Genomic DNA, 19,762 nt, shown 5'->3' on the forward strand with positions numbered 1-19,762 from the left:
ATATTCACTGTCCTGTGTATGGAAATATGCCAAGAACACATTATCTCAACATACCATTCTTTGTCAGCTATAATGGGCAGAATGTTGTACATCATTGTAAGCATAAAAATAGTATATTTTTGGTTACAAGATCACATTAGTAAATTAACTATCTCTGTCCATCTCTGATATACATGTGCCCCTCTATTACATAATCAACTGCATGTTCAAGAGCCTAAATCCATGATGTGATTAACCCAAAACAAATTAGGCAAACATTGAAAGCATCTAGTGGTTAGGATTCTGGGCTGCCACGGCCCGAACATGCATTTGGGTTCCCGAGTGGCGCAGCGGGCCATGGTACTGCATCTCAGTACTAGAGGCGTTACTACAGACCATAGTTTGATTCTAGGCTGTATCACAACTGGCTGTGATTGGGAGTCCCTACCCCAGCCAGGTTTGGCTGGGGTAGGCAGTCATTGTAAATAATATTTTTTTCTTAACTGACTTGCCTATTTAAATAAAGGTTAAATAAAAATAAAACATCTATAAAAGTAATAATACAAAAATATACACGCTAGGTTTCTTACTCCACACTAGTAGGTGGCAGTCTTGAGTTTACTTAGCTAGCTACATCCCCCCGAAATGATCACGTGACCCAAACAACACTCCTTCTTCGAAGTTGTGGATTGTTATTTCACTAGCTAGCTGATTGTGAGCGAATATATCGAAATCTAACAACCATGGATAAAAAGAAAAAGCAATATGCCGTGACTGCTTCATCTGTGAGTTGTTCAGAATAATTAATATTGTCACATTGTCTCTAATGTTGCTTGTCATCAGTATGTAAACCATAGCTCGCTAGTTAGTTAACGGTAGCTAGCTAGCTAGCTAGCCTAGTCAGCACCCTAACGTAGGAAGCTAGGCTACTTTCTGCTGACATCTTAGTCAGCAGGCAAACTAACCATGTTATAGTCAAAGTAAATGTAAAAATAAATAAATAAAGCATTGCCTATTGTTGTCGAGGTTCATGGGTATGCAAATGGTGACACGACTTATTGGGCTAACGTTAGTTGCTATCAGTTTAACCACTAAAATGGCGACCACACTGCTATGTTACAAATTTCAATGGACAATACATCACACTCTCATCTGCAGTTGGTTGATCTGAAAGCTGAACTCTACAGGAAACAAGAGCAATTCAAACATGAAAAATTGGGGCAAGATGCTGGAACTAGTACCAAAGCCCCCAAAATCAAGGTATGTATTGAACATTGTACTGGACAGAGACATGTAATGAACAGGATACCACACATTTTGACCAGCATATCCTAACTTTGTCCCCATAACATCCATTGTGTTCTTTTCCCTGTGTAGAAACCTAATGTATGGAGCAAACAGAATGATGGTGTTTCAGAGCGGGCACAGAAAGATGTGGAACTGGTGGCAGAGGAAGAGAACAACCTTGACAAGGCAAAGTGAGTACAAAGTGATGTACTACACACTGACAACATGTTTACTGCACCATCACTGCCTTCTATTAGGTCTTTTTTTGTAGTATAGCAAAAGTCTCATTGCTGCTTGTCTTCCATGTCTCTCTTTTCCCGCAGGCGCAAGCTAGAGGAGAAGGCTAAACTGTATGAGCAGATGACCAAAGGAGACTTTCCTGGTATAGTGTTATGTTGTTTGTGATACTGTACAAGAAATGCTGTCATATTCTGTATGTAAAGCTGACATGTGAAGGCCCTGCAAATGCCTTTTTGTCTTTCTCACATTGGAATTACTATCCTCTTTTCCAATGTGTCAGATGAGGAGACAGAGGGACTTTTTCTGGTGGATTTCACCCAGAAGATTATTGACAAGAAGAGAGAGAATCATGCCCAACGAGAGAGTGAGAGAGAGGATAGAGAGAGCTCCTCCACCATCCCACCCCCTGAGAACCCAGGCGAGGAATGGTAATGTATCTACAGCACATGAAGCCCCAAACTATTGTATGTCTCATCTATAGCAGAATCGGAGTATTGGACTGTAGATGCCATTGAGTGGTCGAGGGTTAGGAGTTAAAGTAGCCGTTTACTGATTTCTACTCAGGGTGGACTATGTAGATGCTTTGGGACGATCTCGGAGATGCATGAAGAAAGACCTACCAGGGTTCAAGAAAATGGACAAAGACTTTCAGGGAAAAAGGTATATTTTACTCTGATCAAACCTGGAAATTAATGTAAGCTTCTTTTTAGATGAAGATGTTAGTACCAATAGTGTTGTTCTGGTTATTCATTTTTAATATTTTTTTTGTAAATGTTTTTTTACGTGTTCTTGCTTTTATGTACACAGACGTGACCCGGCTGAGAAGGACCTGCTGTCAGAGGACATGCGTAGAGAGCTGCAAAGGCAGGAGTGGGAGAGGGAGGAGGAGGAGGCCATGAACAGACCTGTGGGTCCAATCCACTATGAGAACATCAGGGAGCAAGGTTAGCAAGACACCTGTTACAGAGATACATTAGTGAACTCATCAAATCAAACGCTATTTACTGTACATTTTACAGCAAACCCAGAGAGGTGTGTTCTCTGTGGATATGGATTGACTTGTGCTCTTCTCCACTCTCTGATCTCCGGCCTCTTCCTTCTCCATCTCTCAACCTGCTATTTTTCCTCTCTGTTATCTTTTCGTCTGTCCACATCAGAGGCCCGTGAGCTGGGTGTGGGCTACTTTGCATTCTCTCAGGACCAGGAGCAGCGCAGGAAACAGAGAGAGACCCTGGACATGCTCAGAGACCAGGTGAGTTGCTCTCAGCCTTCGCAACCCCTGAGATTAGGACCTTACTTATATTATGTATCAGTTAATTTAAATGACTGAGTTTGAAGCAGATTGTCAATGTTTTTTCATAGACAACAGACCAGCGCAGTAAGAGGGACCAGCTGAAGGAGAAGAGAAAGACTCTGCTGGATGCTCGTCTGGCCAAGGTGAGGCAGAGGAAGATGAAGGCGGCCAAGCTGGACGGAACTGAGGACGACCAGGGAGATGAACACAACCAAGGTTAGAGGAAACTCCCACAACAATACTGCATCAGGGACAACTGATCACGCTAGATTGAATGGCTATGACTACTGCTCTGTATACTTTGGGCTGTACTGAATGCTATTGTAAGTGTTGACGGTTGTATTACTTCTCTCAGAAGGGAAGGAGGACCTGATTGGGCCCCTACCCCCATCAGGTGGAGCACCTGAAGAGGCCCCTGCATTGAAGAAGGTGGTGGTGGAGATCCAGGAGAGGAGGGATACCAAGCCAGGAGTACCCCACGTCAGAGAGTGGGACAGGGGCAAAGGTAAACGCTACTCCTTGTTTGGGGCTGGCATGGGTCTTTTATAATTAATGGTAATCATTGATGATTCACTTCCACCACACTAACTCAACATGTATAACATGACAAATTCGAGCAGGAGAGATCTAGGTGTAACCAAGGCCTGTCATCTTTGGCAATTTCCTCCAGTGGGATACTGAAGACTGGTATGCTGCCTGGGGTCGGGGGTTAAGTAATTAACTAACTGTCTTCTCTTTCCAATATGACAACACATTCCTTTCCTAGTGGACTTTTTTGGCGAGTGGACGAGTCGGCGGCGGGATGAGAGGGAGTCGGAATTTGCCCCTCCCTCTGCGTACTTCAGCAATAATAAAAGACAGAGCTATGGGAAAGAGGCCAAACGTGAGAAGGACAAACCCAAAATGGCCTTCAAGTGGTCAGAGGGGCAGGGTGGAGGGCGCAAGGTGCCCCAGGCCAACCCCAAAAGTACTCCTGTATCCCAGCCTCAGCCCAGAAGTACTCCTATACCCCAGCCAAGTACCCCTGTACCCTCACAACCTCAACCCACACCATCCCCTGCTCATTCCCAAAACACTGTCCATCTCCAAAATACACCTGCACCTCCAGCCCCTCAGTGCCCCCCCCAACCCCCACCTCAGTACCCCCCCCCCCAACAGCCCCAACCCTTATATACACCACCTCCACCACCACAAACACACCCTCAGTTTGATAACCCATTTCAGCCCCAATTTGCACATCTACCCTTTCATCCCCAGTATGCAGCCCCACCTCACTACCCCCCTCAATACACCCCACAGTATCCCCCCCAGCCCCAAACTCAGCCCCAGTGCCCCCCTCAGACCCAGCCCCCCTCCCAGAGCCTGGATGACATGCTGTCCTTCTACAAGAATTATTCTTGATCCTCACAGACATGTCTCACACAGGTGACACACACACCTGTATTAATCTACCCTAACACTCAAACAACGTCAATGTGTGTTAGGTCAAAGATCATGGTAATGTCATTATAGTCTATCAGAGGGCACCAAAGAGAAGGAACCATTTTTGTAATTTGACCTTGGATCTGTAACCTGCTTTCTTTATTTATGATCTGTTATTAAAAGATAGCGTTTTCATTTGACATTGTGTCTTCTGATTTGCTATATTTGTGATTCAAGGCACTTGTCTATTGCTAAAGATGGTTGTTTAATGGATCGATGCATGACTGAATCAGTCCATAGTTCATTTTGTTTAGACTGGTGATCTTGGTAATATTTGATGATTACGTGTTTTGAGTGACAGGACAATACAGAGGATCAGCCATGAGGTAATAGCTGTTTTCTGGTTAGGTACAGGCATCGAGATGTCTGAAAGCTCGTCATTATATTAAAGCATGTGCAATTACCTGTGCTCAAAACTCAACCTATTTGCATTTAGATGGATCTACAGTGGATTCGGAAAGTATTCAGACCCCTTGACTTTTTCCACATTTTAATAAATTACAACCTTTTCAAATTGATGAGAAAACATTTTTTAAATCAATCTACACACAGTACGCCATAATGATAAAGTGAAAACAGGTTTTTAGAAGTTGTAGCAAATTTATAAGAAATAAACAGAAATACCTTATTTACATAAGTATTCAGACCCTTTGCTATGAGAATTGAAATTGAGCTCCAGGTCATCCTTGAAATGTTTCTACAACTTGATTGGAGTCCAGCACATATATGGGAAAGACTACCAAAAAATGTCTGCAGCATTGAAAGCCCCAAGGACACAGTGGCCACCATCTCTCTTAAGTGGAAGAAGTTTGGAACCACCAAGACTCTTCCTAGAGCTGGCCGCCCGGCCAAACTGAGCAATCGGGAGATGGGCCTCGGGCAGAGAGGTGACCAAGAACCTGATGGTCACTTTGACAGAGTTCCTCTGTGGAGATGGGAGAACCTTCCAGAAGGACAACCGTCTCTGCAGCACTCCACCAATCAGGCCTTTATGGTAGAGTGGCCAGACGGAAGCCACTCCTCAGTAAAAGGCACATGACAGCCCACTTGGAGTTTGCCAAAAGGCACCTAAAGGACTCAGACCATAAGAAAAAGATTCTCTTGTCTGATGAAACCAAGATTTAACTCTGGCCTGAATGCCAACCGTCACAGGAAACCTGTCACCATCCCTACAGTGAAGCATGGTGGTGGTAGCATCATGCTGTGACAATGTTTTTCAGCAGACTAGGCCGGATCGAGGGAAAGATAAACGGAGCAAAGTACAGAGATCCTTGATGAAAACCTGCTCCAGAGCGCTCAGACCGGGGTGAAGGTTCACCTTCCAACAGGACAACCCAGGAGTGGCTTCGGACAAGTCTCTTAATGTCCTTGAGTGGCCCAGCCATAGTCCGGACTTGAACCTGATCGAACATCTCTGGAGAGACCTGAAAATAGCTATGAAGGGACATTCCGCATTCAACCTGACAGAGCTTGAGAGAATCTGCAGAGAAGAATGGGAGAAACTCCCCAAGTACAGGTGTGCCAAGCTTGTAGCATCATACCCAAGAAGACTCAAGGCTGTCATTGCTGCCAAAGGTGCTTCAACAAAGTACTGAGTAAAGGGTCTGAATACTTATGTAAATGTATTATTTCATTTTTTTCACAAATGTCTAAACTTGTTTTTACTTGGTCATTGTGGGGTATTCTGTGTAGATTGATGAAGGGAAAATGTAAAAAAACAACTTACCTTGACTTTTTCCAGATTTTGTTGTCTGAATGCTTTCCGAATGCACTCTATATAATTGGACATGTTTGGGGATGGATGTAGTTTTAAGTGAGGAAGGATTCACTGACATTACTGCAGAAGGAGCCTCTAGATGGTGCTGTGTCCATTTACTTTTTGTGAGCCACCAGACTAAGAGCAGGGGTGTGTTCAGATTGTGTAACATTGCAATGTTTTTAATGTTTTTCAATCCAGCAAAGTACACCCTGGCCTGAACTGTTCTGGTCCATTTCATGGGCTTGACAGGGAGGCATATGCGTTTGTCCCATCAAGAAGGCAGGTCATGGAAATGACACTGATTCGGGAAAATCTTTCGCTTCTTCAAACGGCCAGTGAAGGGGAACTTTAATCATTCTGATTAATCATTGGATTTTATTAAATAGTTATTTATGCCATGTGAGTGTATTATATAACACAGGGAGACAATAATATAAACTTTACTGGGTCACATGTTAAATAGCGTTTCTGTTTTGGAGCACTCATTACATGTTTAAACCATTTTGAATACACCTCTGAAGTAGCTCAGGTAATGTCACCACTGTTTTGCAAATTATGTTTTATCACCTTTTTATAGTTTTGTTTCTTGCCACTAAAAGGCATAGTATCTTTACTATGTATCTAATCACTAACAGGCACTAATACAATATTACACTGAACAAAAATATAAATGCAACATGCAACAATTTCTACGATTCTACTGAGTTACAGTTCATATAGGGATATCAGTCATTTAAAATAAATTCATTAGGCCCTAATGCACCCCCCCCCCCCCCCCCCCCTGTGGTCTTGGGCTTGGTGAGGAAGCAACATGTCTTGCTGAAGAGCTGGAAAACAAAAAAGACCATAGAGAGGGTAGCGAGAAAAATCAGTTGGATGGCCTAAGAGGAAAGGAGGAAGAGGCTAATTAAGGAGCAGGCCCAAGGAGAGCAAGAGAGGGACCTCCTTACTGTGGTGTCTGGTCGCACCAGGGGTGTGGCCCTGCGGGAAGGTGGGCAGGGTGGCAGAGGAGATACCCAGAACCCCCACAGAGGTTATTAAAAAGCTCCATGATCTGAGACTGAGCTTCTCATTAATGGATGAATGGGTGGGAGGCTTCCCACACCTGGGCTGCCTGCCCCTTTGGACCCAGCAGGAGGTGGCACTGCCTAGATAAGAAAGCCCATACAGGTAGCAAAATTCTGTATTGCTCATATTTCTGTAAAGTACTGTACAGTAATTGACAGATTTTGGTCATGCGCAGTGTCTACTATCTGTTCTTCTGGCTAGTGAAGTGTAACAGTATAGATTACATCCCTCTCCTCTCCTCGCCCCTACCTGGGCTCAAACCAGGGACCCTTTGCACACATCAACAACTGCCTCCCACGAAGCATCGTTACCCATTGCTCCACAAAAGCCGCGGCCCTTGCAGAGCAAGGGGAACAACTACTTCAAGGTCTCAGAGCGAGTGACGTCACCGATTGAAATGCTATTAGCGCGCACCCCGCTAACTAGCTAGCCATTTCACATCGGTTACAGAAGCAGCTGGTGTTTGTCTGCATTGCGGCTAGCAGAGTGGAGAGCTGTATCGCAATGGTGACCACTACTCACCTTGTGGCCCTGCTGCACTGGATCCTTACAGCCAATTTGTCACTTGAAGAGCCAAGCACAGCAGGTTAGGGAGTACTGTGGGGAGGAGCACTCAACATTTGGTAGATGGCTGTTACTAGGCTGCTTCTGCCATATAATTAGGAATTAGACTACTCGAATTGACATGGACCTTCTTATGATGTGATAAAGATCAGGGAGTTGGTCAACCATGGTTTGCCAGTGCTGTGATAAGATATTGTGTAAAATACTGAATTTGAAGAATTTGTTTGCACTGTATGTTTGTTTGCTAGCTAGCCAGTCAGTTTTAAACGAACGATTCCTTTAATGTTTCAAATTAAATGCCAATATGTCAACATTCCATTCAAACAATGCAGTGACTCCACAGCCATACATACACTGGCTGAAATCTGTTAATGATAAAACTTAGACAAGTTGTAAATGAAACAAGAACATATATTTTAGAGGCTATTTTTACAGAAAATTGGTATGAAACCTGTATAAACTGTTTTTATAATTATATGACTATTTTAGGTTGACAATTCTAATTCTATTGCACATTTTTTTTATATATCAAATGCCGAAAGTGAAATCAGGATTATGCCTCTACTGCCATTCATTCCAATTAGACTGGTTTGGATTTTTACATGACCAGTATGGCTTCCGTTTTCACCCCATTGTGGAACTTTAAGGGTTTATGACATAGCCCCTCTAGTAATTTAATAGAATCTCTTTTAATTAGGCCTCTGAAATGTTTTGTCTTAAAGGTATACTTAAAGCTGCAATACATAACTTTTTGGGCAACACAACCAAATCCACATAGAAAGTTATAGATCTGTCATTCTCATTGAAAGCAAGTCTAAGAAGCAGTAGAGCTGTTCTATGTTCACTATTTCTATGCTTCTCACTCAAGTTTCATTCTTGCTTACTTTCGGTTTTGTACACCAGCTTCAAACAGCTGACAATACAATGTTTTTGGTTATGGAAAATATATTTTACAGCGGTTTAGATGGTACAATGATTCTCTTGCTTGTTTTGTCACATAACTGTATTTAGGTGAACTATTAGAATTTTAGCAACCAAGAAATGGTGGAGTGATTTCTGCAGACAACCCAAAAGGTCTTATTGGTTTCAAGCATGACCACCATTCATGAAACCAGCTATTCTGTTGTTTGATGTTATACAGTATTAGAAACGTTGTATTTTGTCTGAGAATTTATATTTAAGCAAAAAGGCACGAGAGGGTGTGGTATATGGCAAATACACAGTTGAAGTCGGAAGTTTACATACAACTTAGCCAAATACATTTAAACTCAGTTTTTCACAATTCCTGATATTTAATCCTAGTAAAAATTCCCTGTCTTAGGTCAGTTTGAGACCAAGCTTTAACTTCCTGACTGATGTCTTGAGATGTTGCTTCAATATAACCACATAATTTCCCTTCCTCATGATGCCATCTATTTTGGGAAGTGCACCAGTCCCTCCTGCAGCAAAGCACCCCCACAACATGATGCTGCCACTCCCGTGCTTCACGGTTGGGATGGTGTTCTTCGGCTTGCAAGCCTCCCCCTTTTTCCTCCAAACATAACGATGGTCATTATGGCCAAACAGTTCTATTTTTGTTTCATCAGACCAGAGGACATTTCTCCAAAAAGTACGATCTTTGTCCCCATGTGCAGTTGCAAACCGTGATCTGGCTTTTTTATGGTGGTTTTGGAGCAGTGGCTTCTTCCTTGCTGAGCGGCTGTTCAGGTTATGTTGATATAGGACTCATTTTACTGAGGATATAGATACTTTTGTACCCGTTTCCTCCAGCATCTTCACAAGGTCCTTTGCTGTTGTTCTGGGATTGATTTGCACATTTCGCACCAAAGTACGTTCATCTCTAGGAGACAGAACGCGTCTCCTCCCTGAACAGTATGACGGCTGCGTGGTCCCATGGTGTTTATACTTGCGTACTATTGTTTGTACTGATGAACGTGGTACCTTCAGGCTTTGGAAATTGCTCCCAAGGATGAACCAGACTTGTGGAGGTCTATAATGTTTTTTCTGAGGTCTTGGCTGATTTCTTTTGATTTTCCCATGATGTCAAGCAAAGAGGCACTGAGTTTGAAGGTAGGCCTTGAAATACATCCACAGGTACACCTCCAATTGAATCAAATGATCAGAAGCTTCTAAAGCCATGGCATAATTTTCTGGAATTTTCCAAGCTGTTTAAAGGCACAGTCAACAGTTTATGTAAACTTCTGACCCACTGGAATTGTGATACAGTGAATTATAAGTGAAATAATCTGTAAACAATTGTTGGAAAAATTACTTGTGTCATGCACAAAGTAGATGTCCTAACCGACTTGCCAAAACTATAGTTTATTCACAAGAAATTTGTGGAGTGTTTTTAAATTTGTTTTATTTCACCTTTATTTAACCAGGTAGACTAGTTGAGAACAAGTTCTCATTTGCAACTGCGACCTGGCCAAGATAAAGCAAAGCAGTTCGACACATACAACAACACAGTTACACATGGAATAAACAAACATACAGTCAATAATACAGTAGAAAAAGTCTATATACAGCATGTGCAAATGAGGTAGGATAAGGGAGGTAAGGTAATAAATAGGCCAAGGTGGCGAAGTAATTACAATATAGCAATTAAACACTGGAATGGTAGATGTGCAGAAGATGAATGTGCAGGTAGAGATACTGGGGTGCAAAGGAGCAAAAAAAGAAATAAATACAGTATGGGGATGGGATAGTTGGATGGGCTATTTACAGATGGGCTATGTACAGGTGCAGTGATCTGTGAGCTGCTCTGACAGCTGGTGCTTAAAGCTAGTGAGGGAGACATGAGTCTCCAGCTTCAGTCATTTTTGCAGTTCGTTCCAGTCATTGGCAGCAGAGAACTGGAAGGAAAGGCGGTCAAAGGAAGAATTGGCTTTGGGGGTGACCAGTGAGATAAACCTGCTGGAGCATTTGCTATGGGTGAGTGCTGCTATGGTGACCAGTGAGCTGAGATTAGGCGGGGCTTTACCTAGCAGAGACTTGTAGATGACCTGGAGCCAGTGGGTTTGGCGATGAGTATGAAGCGAGGGCCAGCCAACGAGAGCATACAGGTCGCAGTGGTGGGTAGTATATGGGGCTTTGGTGACAAAATGGATGGCACTGTGATAGACTGCATCCAATTTGTTGAGTAGAGTGTTGGAGGCAGTGTCCAAAGAAGGGCCAGAGGTATACAGAATGGTGTCGTCTGGGTAGAGGTGGATCAGAGTATCACCAGCAGCAAGAGCGACATCATTGATGTATATAGAGAAGAGTGTCGGCCCGAGAATTGAACCCTGTGGCACGCCCATAGAGACTGCCAGAGGTCCGGACAACAGGCTCTCCGATTTGACACACTGAACTCTATCTGAGAAATAATTGGTGATCTAGGCGAGGCAATCATTTGAGAAGGCTGTTGAGTCTGCCGATAAGAATGTGGTGATTGACAGAGTCGAAAGCCTTGGCCAGGTTGATGAATACGGCTGCACAGTATGATATCGTTTAGGACCTTGAGCGTGGCTAAGGTGCACCCATGACCAGCTCTGAAACTAGATTTCATAGTGGAGAAGGTACGGTGGGATTCGAAATGGTCGGTAATCTGTTTGTTAACTTGGCTTTCGAAGACCTTAGAAGGCAGGGTAGGATAGATATAGGTCTGTAGCAGTTTGGGTCTAGAGTGTCTCCCCCTTTGAAGAGGGGGATGACCGTGGCAGCTTTCCAATCTATGGGAATCTCAGACGATACGAAAGAGAGGTTGAACAGGCTATTAATAGGGGTTGCAACAATTTCGGCAGATAATTTTAGAAAGAGAGGGTCCAGATTGTCTAGCTCGGCTGATTTGTAGGGGTCCAGATTTTGCACCTCTTTCAGAACATCAGCTATCTGGATTTGGGTGAAGGAGAAATGGGGGAGGTTTGGGCGAGTTGCTGTGGGGGGTGCAGGGCTGTCGATCGGGGTAGGGGTAGCCAGGTGGAAAGCATGGCCAGCCGTAGAAAAATGCTTATTGAAATTCTCAATTATCGTGGAATTATCGGTGGTGACAGTGTTTCCTAGCCTCAGTGCAGTGGGCAGCTGGGAGGAGGTGCTCTTATTCTCCATGGACTTTACAGTGTCCCAGAACTTTTTTGAGTTTGTGCTACAGGATGCAAATTTCTGCTTTAAAATCTAGCCTTAGCTTTCCTAACTGCCTGTGTATATTGGTTCCTAACTTCCCTGAAAAGTTGCATATCACGGGGGCTATTCAATGCTAATGCAGTACGCCACAGGATTTTTTTGTGCTGGTCAAGGGCAGTCAGGTCTGGAGAGAACCAAGGGCTATATCTGTTCCTGGATCTACAATTTTTGAATGGGGCATGCTTATTTAAGATGGTGAGGAAGGCACCTTTAAAGAATAACCAGGCATCCTCTACTGACGGGATGAGGTCAATATCCTTCCTGGATACCCGGGCCAGGTCGATTAGAAAGGCCTGCTCGCTGAAGTGTTTTAAGGAGCGTTTGACAGTGATGAGGGGTGGTCATTTGACCGCAGACCCATTACGGATGCAGGAAATGAGGCAGTGATCGCTGAGATATTGGTTGAAAACAACAGAGGTGTATTTGGAGGGCAAATTGGTTAGGATGATATCTATGAGGGTGCCCGTGTTTACAGATTTGGGGTTGTACCTGGTGGGTTCATTGATAATTTGTGTGAGATTGAGGGCATCAAGCTTAGATTGTAGGATGGCCGGGGTGTTAAGCATGTCCCAGTTTAAGTCACCTAGCAGCACGAGCTCTGAAGATAGATGGGGGGCAATCAATTCACTAATGGTGTCCAGGGCACAGCTGGGGGCAGAGGGAGGTCTATAGCAAGCGGCACGGTGAGAGACTTGTTTCTGGAAAGGTGGATTTTTAAAAGTAGAAGCTCGAATTGTTTGGGTCCAGGATAGTAAGACAGAACTCTGCAGGCTATCCCTGCAGTAGATTGCAACACCACCCCCTTTGGCAGTTCTATCTTGTCGGAAAATGTCATAGTTAGGGATGGACATTTCTGGTGTTTTGGTGGTCTTCCTAAGCCAGGATTCAGACACGGCTAGGACATCCGGGTTGGCAGAGTGTGCTAAAGCAGTGAATATAACAAACTTAGGGAGGAGGCTTCTAATGTTAACATGCATGAAACCAAGGCTTTTACAGTTACAGATGTGGAGCTAGGCACTGCACGGCCTGGATTAACCGCTACATCACCAGAGGAATAGAGGAGGAGTAGGATAAGGGTACGGCTAAAGACTATCAGAACTGGTCGTCTACTACGTTCGGAACAGAGAGTAAAATAAGCAGGTTTCTGGGCGTGATAGAATAGATTCAAGGCATAATGTACAGACAAAGGTATGGTAGGATTTGAGTACATTGGAGGTAAACCTAGGCATTGAGTAATGATGAGAGAGATATTGTCTCTAGAGACGTTTAAACCAGGTGATGTCACCGCATTTGTGGGAGGTTGAACATGGTTGGTTAAGGCATATTGAACAGGGCTTGAGGCGCTACAGTGAAATAAGACAAAAATCACTAACCAGGACAGTAATGGACAAGGCATATTGATATTAAGGAGAGGCATGCGTAGCCGGGTGATCATAGGGGTCCAGTGAGTGGCCGGGCTGGCTGGAGACGCATGGCGATTCAGACAGCTAGCAGAAGGGCCTTAGAGGGACGTCTATAAACGGGTTACCAATGTAATTAGAACAGTAAAAATAAATGTTTTGTCATACCCGTGGTATACGATCTGATATACACGACATGGCCTTCAAATTAGTGGATTTGTCTATTTCAGCTACACCCGTTGCTGACAGGTGTATAAAATCGAGCACACAGCCATGCAATCTTCATAGACAAACATTGGCAGTAGAATGACCTGTACTGATGAGCTCAGTGACTTTCAACGTGGCACTGTCATAGGATGCCATTTTTCCAACAAGTCAGTTCGTCAAATTTGTGCCCTGCTAGAGTTGCCCCGGTCAACTGTAAGTGCTGTTATTGTGAAGTGGAAACGTCTAGGTGCAACAATAGCTCAGGCGCGAAGTGGTAGGGCACACAAGCTCACAGAACGGGACCGCCGAGTGCTGTAGCGCACACTCACTACCGAATTCCAAACGGCCTCTGGAAGCAACGTCAGCACAACAACTGATCGCCTGGAGCTTCATGAAATGATTTTCCATGGCTGAGCAGCCGCACACAAGCCTAAGATCACCATGTGCAATGCCAAGTGTAGGCTGGAGTGGTGAATCATGCTTCACCATCTGGCAGTCCGACAGATGAATCTGGGCTTGGCGGATGCCAGGAGAACGCTACCTGCCCTAAAGCATAGTGTTTGGTGGAGGAGGAATAAGGGTCTGGGGCTTGTCATGACTGGCCGGTTTGGGTCAGGTTACCGTGGACCACAGTCCTACAGAGATACATGTCACACCCACCAGAGGGGGGGGGGGTAGAGAAGTGGGGGGGTTTACGACATTTTAAATCTTAAGGCAGCAGACAAAATCCTTTGTCCTCTCAGTGTGAAGGATTGGAATGTGTGAGTGGGACGTATGGAGAATCTAACTCAGAACAATAACATGCATTAAATGGACTTCGGGACAAATATTTCATCAGCCAAAATGGTGGTAATAACAGTAGATGGAATATGAAAATTAATGTCGTTTTTTAAATGTTATTAAAAGTTAAATGACGACGTTATAATGAAAACATTGTAACTTGAAGAGTTTCCATAATATGCACATGATGTTTACATATTGTACATTGTGTGGAAATGTCCAGATCAAAGAGAATGTTAGTTGTCTAAACTTGATCGGAGTACAATCTTGATGTCTTGCCTCGTAACTACATTCGCCCAGAGAACTTGCCATGAAGGCGGAAACGCCCATTTCTACCCTGGGGTATAAAACATGTGAGTTAAGAATTTACATATCAGACTAGGTGACCACATGCTGCAGCCAAAGTTTGAGTAGTCACAACCCCAAAACGCAACACCAGGTTGGAGAAGACAAAAGAACCTCTTAATAATCTATGCTACAGATTAGTAGCTGTGTCTAAGAGGGTGAATTCAAGCAGGACCACCTGGTTATTCTATCCAAGGAATTGTGTGTCTACACTGATTTCATTCCCACGCTGGAACCATCTATACAAGGCTGATCAGCCATCCAGAGAAGACCCCGTTTGAGAACAAGGGCGAGGAAACAGACCACTAAGAGAGAAGACACTGACATCGTGTGGACAATCAGAGACTTACACCAGGTAACCAAAGAGGTACTGACATCAGAGGAGAGAAGGCGAACTCTGTCCACGAAGAGACACCCCCGACAAGTAATTACATCATTATATTCTGACCCATAGGAGCGGCAGTTCGGGGCAAGGTGTTAGGGCTAAACTAAGCATAGTTTACAAATGTATCCAAGTGTGCTTTTTCTCATGCACTCTCTCTCTCTCTCTTTCTAAATCCCTATTTTGTGTAACACGTGTCATATTGTGTTGGCCTGCTAGGGACCTGTTTCACTGTACTAAGTTCTAATCAGTGGCCTAGACTGTGTGTCTGTGTATCTTATGTTATCATTTAGCTTGTTAGTAAATAAATAATCAACTGGTGTGGTACGGAATAATTTAGTGAGACTTGCGTTTGTGCAGATTCCCGAATTATGCGACGTTCAGGATGAGACTGTAGAGGAAATGAATTAATTAGCAACTGCTCTAAAATCGATATTCTGATTCTTTGAGTTCATTTGGGAAACGGAAACTCAATAAAAACAACTTTTCCCATGGTGCCCCAGGTTACTGATTAACTTAATCACTTATTTATAAACAGTTAATCATTCGATGAACAACAGTCGTCACATGAATCAATAGAACGTTACGACAGGCTGTTTTTCATGGTTCGGGCTAGGCCCCTTAGGCCACTTAGTTCACTGGAACTATGACATTCTAGACGATTTTGTGCTTCCAACTTTGTGGCAACAGTTTGGAGAAGGCCCTCTCTTGTTTCAGCATGACAATGCCCATGTGTACAAAGCGAGGTCTATACAGAAATGTTTTGTCATGATTGGTGTGGAAGAACTTGACTGGCCTGCACAGAGCCCTGACCTCAACCCCATCGAACACCTTTGGGATGAATTGGAACGCCGTCTGTGAGCCAGGCCTAATCGCCCAACATCAGTGCCCAACCGCACTAATGCTCTTGTGGCTGAATGGAAGCAAGTCCTCGCAGCAATGTTCCAAAATCTAGTGGATAGCCTTCCCAGAAGAGTGGGGGCTGTTATAGCAGCAAAGGGGTGACCAACTCCATATTAATGCCCATGATTTTGGAATGAGAAGGTCGTCGAGCGGGTGTCCGCATACTTTTGGCCATGTAGTGTACCACAGCTTTCAACCAATCAGCATTCAAGTCTCGAACGACCCAGTGTTTCTGACGTACAAGGATGACATCATGGCTGCCGCTGCTAAAGATTGACCTGAGGACACTGACCTCCAGCCATTAGTGAAACATGTCGTTTCTAGGCTGACTCATAATCACCCTTTAACAGATTTATCACCTCTTATTGTGTTCTAGAACTCTTTTGATTGTGACCAACATACCCCTGTAGTGTTGATCCTCCAGGGCAACTGTCTTTGCCTTTCCTTTATTCACAACAGTTCAGTAATTTAATATTTTCCTGTGAATCTTTCTGGCTGGTTAGGAGCAGTGTTGATTATATCTTCCTGGAGCCTAGGGGAAGATCATGGTGCTCCGCATGCACCTGGCCACAGGCTCTTAAGACAGTTCAAAAGCTTCCTGTCTGATATTACATGCCAGGAACACATGGTGAGAGTGAAACCACATGTCTTCATCATGGGGTTTGGACTGTTGGGGATTTAATGGGGTGATATCAGTTATACCTGACACCATTCACCAATTTGCCTCCTACATTTTCTGCTACTAGACTTTTCTAAGAACTCATTTGTCTTTCAGGTCTATATCTTTATGGAGGTCACAACTGGATGTGTGCACCTCTGCAGATGGACTCAGCCACAAGCCTGGGAGACACAAGGACATCCCACTGGCCTTCATCAGTGTTGCCATTTTCTATGGCTTATGGGCATTTGATACCTTTGGATGACAGGCCTAGTGGTTGAAAATAAACAAGTACTATTTGCTGCTAAATGCCAAAAGTACTGTATTTGCATGAGACCTTGTTCAAGTGGGATTACTGTCAACCATTTCACATTTGTCACAAAGGGTAATCCAGTCATCACACAAAAGAATGTCATTCGAGATAAGTTGTTAGTTATGTACAATCGGCTCAAATGCAACATATCCCCTCAACTACTCTTAAAATGATCATATATATAAGCAACAAATGTCTAGATGAACTATAGTTGATTCGTTTTAAACAGTAGTGCATCTCCAGATGCTCAAATCTAAAAATGCATTCAGATATACAAACTACTTTACACCTAGAAAAGGTGTCACCAGCTTCAATGGATGAATTAAAGAGTCATTTTTCAATGTAATAGCAGCAATTTATAATTGTGTATTCACTTTCATTTAATACATTTTTAGGCCTTCGAAGTTTCCACTGCTGGATAAGCAGCCATTAGTTTTGTGTGTTGCCCATTGATGTCTGGTTCTGCTTTATGATATACAACAAATCCCATTTAATGGGACAGTCAGTACAAGAGCTGCTCTCCTTGCTGTCACTCCAGTGCCATAGAATGTTTTCGGAGAGTTCGGAACAGAACTGCATCAGAACGCTCAAAGTTTGGTCATAAAGAGTCATTGTTGACCCATGTTCTAGAATGGACCAGGAACCACCTCAACATTCTATGGGCCAGCCTGAACAGAGAAATCACATGTTCCATTTCCAAAGTTGTTTTCTAATTGTTACACTAATAATCTTCTCTAAATGAAATAGATTATGAGAGTTTGCTGTGTTTAAAGCTAATCCTGAGATTACACTTGACCAATGTTGGCCTTAGCGTTTACCCGGTGACCTGAACTCCAGGGGAAAGACATGGACCTGAAGACATTCCAGCGCTACATGGCTGAGGCTCCGGACCTCTTGGAGCAGATAGCTCAGCTCCTCCAGGAATGTCGGGAGAAGGAGATCCTGCTTCCCAAGGGAATCCGGAACCTGTGTGCCCTGTCCTGGGAGGAACTCTCAGACATCCCTGCTGACGCCAAACCCTTCCACCAGACCAGGGTGTCTGGTAGACCCCCGTGGCCCTACACCACCCAGGTCGTCTTACCCCCGGACACCCGGGACAGGATGTCCATTGTCACCAGTCAGATCCTGCTGCCCGCTGAGTCCTCCCTGTCTGTCCACCAGCCAACTGCTCGCTTCAGCACCTTGAAGTTCAAGAAAAAGTTTCCTGTTGACCGTGACAACAACAGTGAGAAACAGATATGTAAGTCACACAAAGCAAAACACTCCCGGTTACAGTATATCTCTGTGCTCAAACAATGCAAATATCATGTGGCATCATCGAGGGAAATGGCAAAGAGGTTGTAAACTATTGGGTTGTGATTGAAAGAATGTTTATTTTGTTCAAAGTGAAGTATCCTGTGGATGAGTGGTACATTGATCTCTGTCTGTCTGCAGCGACCTGTATTCCTGTGACGTCCACTCTGAGGCTCTGCCTGGAGGAGTGTCTGTCCCATCTCTCCTTCTCTCTTACGTACAAAGGTAACACACTAATGACAGCAGGACAGGACCCAAGGCCATGCCTCTCCTTTAAAACACTGTCAGCAAACCACCCCACACCATCACCATACAGACTTCAAAACAAATTCTACAAAATGCTCAGCAGAGCCTGATGAAGACAATTTAGAGTTGTGAATGCTACACTATTGTCTGGTGGGAAAACATGCATTTTCCACCCAGACTAGGCTGTAGATATGCAGTAGTGTTGCAAGTGTAACCCTTACCCTTTGTCTCTCTCTCTCTCTCTCTCTCTCTCTCTCTCTCTCTCTCTCTCTCTCTCTCTCTCTCTCTCTCTCTCTCTCTCTCTTTCTCTCTCTCTCTCTCTCTCTCTCTCTCTCTCTCTGTCTCTCTGTCTCTCTGTCTCTCTGTCTCTCTGTCTCTCTCTCTCTCAATTCAATTCAAGGGGCTTTATTGGCATGGGAAACATGTGTTAACATTGCCAAAGCAAGTGAGGTAGATATTATACAAAAGTGAAATAAACAATACAAATTAACAGTAAACATTACACATACAGAAGTTTCAAAACAATAAAGACATTACAAATGTTATATTATATATATACAGTGTTGTAACAATGTACAAATGGTTAAAGCACACAAGTTAAAATAAATAAGCATAAATATGGGTTGTATTTACAATGGTGTTTGTTCTTCACTGGTTGCCCTTTTCTTGTGGCAACAGGTCACAAATCTTGCTGCTGTGATGGCACACTGTGGAATTTCTCCCAGTAGATATGGGAGTTTATCAAAATTGGATTTGTTTTCAAATTCTTTGTGGATCTGTGTAATCTGAGGGAAATATGTCTCTCTAATATGGTCATACATTGGGCAGGAGGTTAGGAAGTGCAGCTCAGTTTCCACCTCATTTTGTGGGCAGTGTGCACATAGCCTGTCTTCTCTTGAGAGCCATGTCTGCCTACGGCGGCCTTTCTCAATAGCAAGGCTATGCTCACTGAGTCTGTACATAGTCAAAGCTTTCCTTAAGTTTGGGTCAGTCACAGTGGTCAGGTATTCTGCCACTGTGTACTCTCTGTTTAGGGCCAAATAGCATTCTAGTTTTTTTGTTTTTTTGTTAATTCTTTTTTGTTAATTCTTTCCAATGTGTCAAGTAATTATCTTTTTGTTTTCTCATGATTTGGTTGGGTCTAATTGTGCTGTTGTCCTGGGGCTCTGTGGGGTGTGTTTGTGTTTGTGAACAGAGCCCTAGGACCAGCTTGCTTAGGGGACTCTTCTCCAGGTTCATCTCTCTGTAGGTGATGGCTTTGTTATGGAAGGTTTGGGAATCGCTTCCTTTTAGGTGGTTGTAGAATTTAACGGCTCTTTTCTGGATTTTGATAATTAGTGGGTATCGGCCTAATTCTGCTCTGCATGCATTATTTGGTGTTCTACGTTGTACACGGAG

The 19,762-nt window shown here is 43.7% G+C and overlaps 1 protein-coding gene across 1 annotated transcript; it reads left to right on the forward strand.

The window, feature by feature from the left end:
- The first annotated feature begins 570 nt into the window (after positions 1 to 570).
- ccdc174 (coiled-coil domain containing 174) lies at positions 571 to 4,422 on the forward strand. The gene is made up of 11 exons (XM_071335654.1): positions 571 to 764; positions 1,138 to 1,239; positions 1,357 to 1,457; positions 1,590 to 1,648; positions 1,787 to 1,934; positions 2,071 to 2,166; positions 2,314 to 2,450; positions 2,664 to 2,758; positions 2,869 to 3,016; positions 3,156 to 3,305; positions 3,567 to 4,422. The coding sequence occupies exons 1-11, from the start codon at positions 723 to 725 to the stop codon at positions 4,199 to 4,201; spliced, it is 1,713 nt and encodes a 570-aa protein (XP_071191755.1). The 5' UTR covers positions 571 to 722; the 3' UTR covers positions 4,202 to 4,422.
- The last annotated feature ends 15,340 nt before the right edge of the window (positions 4,423 to 19,762 follow it).

This window comes from Salvelinus alpinus, chromosome 12, assembly GCF_045679555.1.
Source record: "Salvelinus alpinus chromosome 12, SLU_Salpinus.1, whole genome shotgun sequence".
NCBI classification, from domain to species: domain Eukaryota; kingdom Metazoa; phylum Chordata; class Actinopteri; order Salmoniformes; family Salmonidae; genus Salvelinus; species Salvelinus alpinus.

Bases quoted from the DNA above. Each gene is read 5' to 3' on its own strand.
- ccdc174 (XM_071335654.1), top strand. From the start codon at position 723: ATGGATAAAAAGAAAAAGCAATATGCCGTGACTGCTTCATCT. The intron at 1,458-1,589 runs GTGAGTACAAAG...CTTTTCCCGCAG, and splicing joins AACAACCTTGACAAGGCAAA to GCGCAAGCTAGAGGAGAAGG. The intron at 1,649-1,786 runs GTATAGTGTTAT...CCAATGTGTCAG, and splicing joins GACCAAAGGAGACTTTCCTG to ATGAGGAGACAGAGGGACTT.